General features: G+C 30.3%; 1 protein-coding gene across 1 annotated transcript; it reads left to right on the top strand.

Annotated features, from left to right (window-relative positions):
- Positions 1 to 294: 294 nt before the first annotated feature.
- On the top strand, positions 295 to 1407 carry LOC145637052 (uncharacterized). The gene is made up of 3 exons (XM_081688567.1): positions 295 to 585; positions 686 to 875; positions 1004 to 1407. The coding sequence occupies exons 1-3, from the start codon at positions 295 to 297 to the stop codon at positions 1405 to 1407; spliced, it is 885 nt and encodes a 294-aa protein (XP_081544693.1).
- The last annotated feature ends 4512 nt before the right edge of the window (positions 1408 to 5919 follow it).

The following is a 5919-nucleotide window of genomic DNA, read 5'->3' as shown; positions in this document are numbered from 1 at the left end:
TAGAGAACAAAAAACTTTCCACAGTTTCTATGTGACTATGTACTAATTTCAATTAAAGTAATGTGTTGCTATTATTATTAAAAAATATATTGTTATAATAATAAAAATAATTATAATAATAATTAATAATGAAAATAATTATAATAATAATAATAATAATACATAATATATTTTGAAAAATTCTAACCAACGCCCCGGGCAGCTAATGGTACAAAATAATTATAATAATAAAACCTAATAATAATACCTAATATAATATAATAATTACTAATAATAAAAATAATTGATTGAAACATGTTTGTTCAGCTAGTGAACTTGATGATTGAAAGAGATCTACTACATGACAGTAAATATGTGAAAGTAGCGGAACAAGTAGGTATATGTCTATATATCTTAGCAAAAGAACTTTCATATCGTGATGCTTCCAAAAAATTTAAGCATTCTATTTCTACAATATGCAAGTATTATATCGAAGTGTTGAAAGCGTTGGTTAATTTGTCCTTCGATATCATAAGACCACATCGTGACTTATCCGACGTGCCTCCAGAGGTAGCTAATGGTACAAGATATTGGCCTTATTTCAAGGTATAACTTCATTATTTACATTTGCATGTTTAGATTTCAATGTCGAAAGTGTAGATGTTTATTATACAATCAATTATATATAAATGTCATTATTTGTCAGGATGCTATTGGAGCTTTGGATGGAACTCTTATCGATGCCATTGTAAGTGATACCAATGGTGTGCCATTTGGTGATCGACATGGAAAAAAAAATTGGAATGTCTTGGCTTGTTGTTCGTTTGACAGAATTTACACATTTATTAATGTTGGCTGGGAAGGAAGTGTGCATGATACCACGGTGTGGAAAGACAGTTTGGGCGATCCAAAATTTAATTTTCCCCATCCACCTCCGGGAACACTCCAATTCTTAAATTACGATATATATTTTAATTTATTTCGAGTAAAATATTCTGAATATTCTAAAATCTATATATTTCAGGAAAATATTATTTGGCGGACTCGGCATATCCAAATACTAATGGATACATGACGCCGTACATCGGGGGTGTAAGAGTACATATGCCTGATTTTATAGCAATGTCACCTAGAGGATTAAAAGAACATTTTAATAAGCTAAATTCATCGTTTAGAATGAAGGTGGAATGTTCGTTTGGACAGTTGAAAAAAATGTGGAGGATATTACATAACATACCACAGGCGTCACAAAAGAGTCAAATGTCAATCATTATAGCCACATGCACACTACATAATTTTATTCGGATGCATAAGCTTGGCATACCAATCATTCAACATGATGCGAATATAGGAGCTGCATATTCAACTATGTATGCACAATGGCGCAAAGATAGTATGGACATAGTGCGACATGATATGGCACTCTGAATTTGGAGGGCTAATCGATCGGAAAGTGACAATGAAGGTGATAAAAACCAAGATCAAAGCAACAATGAAGATGATGAGAATCACAATCATATGGAAGTGGATGGTTAATTTACCACGCTGTTAGACGCTAATCTAATTATGTTCCTATTTTGATATGCGGTTGTAAAATTTGAAGATGTTAAACTGTTGTCTTTTATCTTTCTAATATTAACATATGTTAAATATGATACACATTTATTTATAATATTTATTAAATTATAATAGTAGTAGTAGTAGTAGTAGTAGTAGTACTAATAATAATAATAATAATAAAAATAATAATAATAATAATAATAATAATAATAATAATAATAATAACAATAATAATAATAATAATAATAATAATAATAATAATAATAATAATAACAACAACAACAACATTAATAATTATAACATTAGTAATAGTATTAATAATAATAACATTAATAATAATAATAATAATAGTAATAATAGTATTAATAATAATGTTGAAATCTGCTCTGCTCTGCTATCCTGAAATCTAATCTACTCTGCTTTGCTGACCCTTGCTCTGCTCTGCCCTGAAGCTCAAAAGAACAGGGCCTAACTGTTGGCTAAAACATTTTATACGTACTTTGGTATTTTCAGGGAGCGTTTGGTTCACAAAGGGTATGGGTATGGATTTGTAATAAGGAATAAGGTTAAGGTGGTATCGGATTGAAACTTATATTATGTACTCAGTATTTAGTTTAATTGAATTTCTCACTATTCTTTCCTTTTATGATATATAAGGGAATGGAATGAGCTAAACCTACCTCCCCCAAATTTTCTAAACCCCATGCCTCGTGGGTTTGAGATATGGAATTAAAAGTCATACTTTTGACCACCAAACATATGGTATGAGTTTTAGTCATTCTAAACACATACCTCATACCTATATTCCGCGAACCGAACGCCCCCTTAAGAAGTTATGGATGAAAAATGTACTAGTTACACTTTATTTAAATGAATGTTTAATATACCCTAAAAAAAATATATATGAACGTTTAATATCCTTAACTATTCCAAACACTCCGTAGTTAGGTAGATTTAACAAGTTAGATGAACCCGTATTGCAAAGAGCATTTTTGGATTGTTAAAGCCTAAATCTATTAACCTATACTAAAAGCGAACCTATAATGACACTTGGCATAATGTCATTCATTTTTTCCCGCCAATTTCATTATTTCCTTAATTATTATATTATATTTTAATTTTATTAAATAATTATTTCCTCATTTAATTATTATATTCTTATATATTCTTATCATATAATATTTATGTATACATAGTAAATAAATATACCGTATCAACCATATCGTTCACAAAACAGAAATAATGTGAAAAGTAGTACGTATAAAATCTTTTCAAATTTTCAATATTATTTTTATACTCCGATCCACAATACTATCTACATATAGTTTCCATTCACCATTAAATATCAAATTTATGCATGATTAACAATGGATACGAGTAAAAAAATTTAATTTTACATATTTATATAAAAAAAATTCTCCAACTTTTATCATGTGATAAAAAAATATTTTAATTAAAAAAGAAAATTCATTTTGGTAGCATATATTCTTTGTATAAATTTAAAAATTATACATAAGGTTAATAAAAAAAAAATTCATTTTGTTATAGTATGCTTCGTACAAACATACATAACATATATTGGAAAATTAAATCTAATTATTTGACAGAGTATACAACATTTTTTTTCGGACTCAACCAAAACCTTAAAATGATGGTTTCTAAGGATAATTTGACCTAAATTTCATATTTCATAATTATATTAAGTTTTACACTATTTTTTATAGTTTCTAAGCATAACCCGAAATCAAACCGAAATCTGACTCGAACTCGACCTGCTGACCCAAATTGCCACCCCTAATTGATTTAAACTAAAATTCAAGTTATTTTATTACAAATAATTTTTTTGGATAAACTATTGTTGAATTAACACCACTATTTATTATTTATTTGTTTTAAAATTTAATTATGACCGTGCATGGCACGGGACTTAAACTAGTTATTGAGACTAAAAGCATAGATAGAACACATATGGTTTCAAAAAAATTTAGAGAAAGTTGATTGCATAAAAAAACAAACCAACGCGTCATTTTTGGCAAATTGTTTAATGGTTAATCGATCTTCTAACCTTGGTTTCCTTATGTTGGGAACAAATATATTGTTGACCTCCCAATCTTCATTACTTGTACCACTTGCACTATAAGTCACTCACCACCGCCAACAAAAGTTTTGTGAAGAGCTTAATTGATAATTGGAAAATTTGAAAAGAATAATCCCACCTTTGTTCAACCTGCTCAAACAAGCCAAGCTTTGGAAATTCTAGAAACAAGCCAACCTTGACCCCTTATTTTTTCAAAACAAGCCATTTTACCCACTGCCTGTTTAATAGGTTAATTTTTTTTTCCTTTAATCTTTCTCCTCCCACTCACCACCCTCCTCCATGAAAACCACCTTGGAAAACACCACCAGCACTACCCAAGAACCAATCTGACCCTAAACCATCACCCTTAACTTCTCCCACCCATGAAAACCACCCCATTTTCCTACTCCCCCACCTCAAAACTTCCTTAAAACCCAAAACCCCAACCTTCGAAACCACCGTAAAACCCAAAATTCCACTACCGAAACCACCCAATTGAAACCCACCCAAAAACACAGTCTAAAGAATGAAAACAAAAATAACCCAAAAATCTAATTAAAAAATCCAACCTAACAAAGGGACCAAAATCATTCAGTTTTTCATGCTAATGAAGTTTAATAATTGAAATTCCTAAAAAATATGATTTAAAAGAATAAGGAAGCAATGAAATCTTGAAATCTTCATCCACCCCCAAAACCTATTTATTCATCCCTATAAACAACATTTACCATACGAAAATCAACCCCAACAATCACCAAAAACAACCCAAACAACTGGATCTAAAAAAAATTTGCAAGAGCGAGGAGAAAGTGGCGGCGCAGCAGTGGTGAGAAAGGCTGGTTCAGTGGGATCGGGAAAGCGCAGGGAAGGGGAACGAGAAAGGAGAGCAGAGGGCCGGTTTTTTATTATTATTTTTTACTCCCGGACCATCCGTCCCTTACTTACATTCTTGCTTTCCTTTTTGGATATTTCAAAATCACATTTCCACCTTCCTTTTTTAGTAAGTAAATTTTTACCAAATATCCCAAATTATCCCTATATTTTTGTTTTGTAATTAATGATTTCTCTATTTTCTCACTCTTATTTTCTCATTCTCACTTTTATAAATGTCTTTAAAAAAATCAGAACCATATGCATCACTTTAGTTGAATATGATTGGTCCTTTTATTTTTCACCAAAAAATGTTATTGATCTTTATTCTTTTCAAAGGATTGATGACATGTGCATCATTAAATATTATTCAAAATTTGTTTTATTCTAAGACACTAATTAATGTCTTGAAACTCCCATTGTACTTTGTTTTATTGTTTTTTGTTTTATTCCAAGTTTCTTAATTCCCGTGTAATTTTAGAAATATGAATGTAAAAAAGGGACAGATGGGGGTATTTTTTCAAAATAATTAATTTAAGATAAAAAAAAACCATTTTGAAGGTGACATGTGGCAATTCACCTTCTAAAACCAGCTAAAAATTTTAAAAACCGATAAAAGGACTATTTTGAGAAAATAGGGGGTAAAGGTTGGCTTGTTCCCAGAATTTTCAAAGCTTGGCTTATTTTAAGCAGGTTGAGCAAAGGTGGGATTATTCTTTTTAATTTTTCCTTGATAATTATAGTTTTGTACTTGTACCATAAATGTGAAGCAAGCAAATGCTAAAGAGCTAGGATGTCTAACATTCAAGACGTCTTCCAGACTTCTGTCTAGTAGTGTTAATATAACTAGTTAAACAACACTTACTAAGATAAGCATAACCCGGTGATAAATATTAAATATTGAACTTTTTAACTTGAGGTTGTGGGTACAATCAATATCAACTTTAATATAAGAGAGGGATGCCTTATGCTTTTTCCCCTCTCTTTCAAAGAGTTGTATCCGTAATTACCAAACTAAAAGAAATTTTGGTTTAAGTTTTATTAGAATCCTTCTTACCTAAAAAAAAACTCCCAATCTTATCTTAGATTAGTCATGTCATTTTGAGTTTTTATAGGACGACTTTGGTTTTTACTTGTTAGTCAAAATATATCCATAATTTAAGCCTAAAATCATGTTAGTGGACCATTTCAATCATCAAAAAGCTTAAGCTGATGGTTGAAACCTAGTAATATTGTTAAGCCAAGCCCGTATATATTGTATTTAGTATGTTAACGGGCTATATTAAAAGCCTTACTTTAGGGTGTATAAATACCTTGTTTACATGGAATACAAACCAAGAATACACATTCTTGACATGGTATCAGGCCTAAACGATTTTTAAACCCTAAACACAGAATTTTGCTTTCTTCTCTACTGTCGATCAAGATCAGCC

This window comes from Chenopodium album, chromosome 6, assembly GCF_948465745.1.
Source record: "Chenopodium album chromosome 6, dcCheAlbu1.1, whole genome shotgun sequence".
NCBI classification, from domain to species: domain Eukaryota; kingdom Viridiplantae; phylum Streptophyta; class Magnoliopsida; order Caryophyllales; family Amaranthaceae; genus Chenopodium; species Chenopodium album.
The sequence above is the reverse complement of the archived record's forward strand: the minus strand, read 5'-3'. Positions and strand labels throughout refer to the sequence as shown.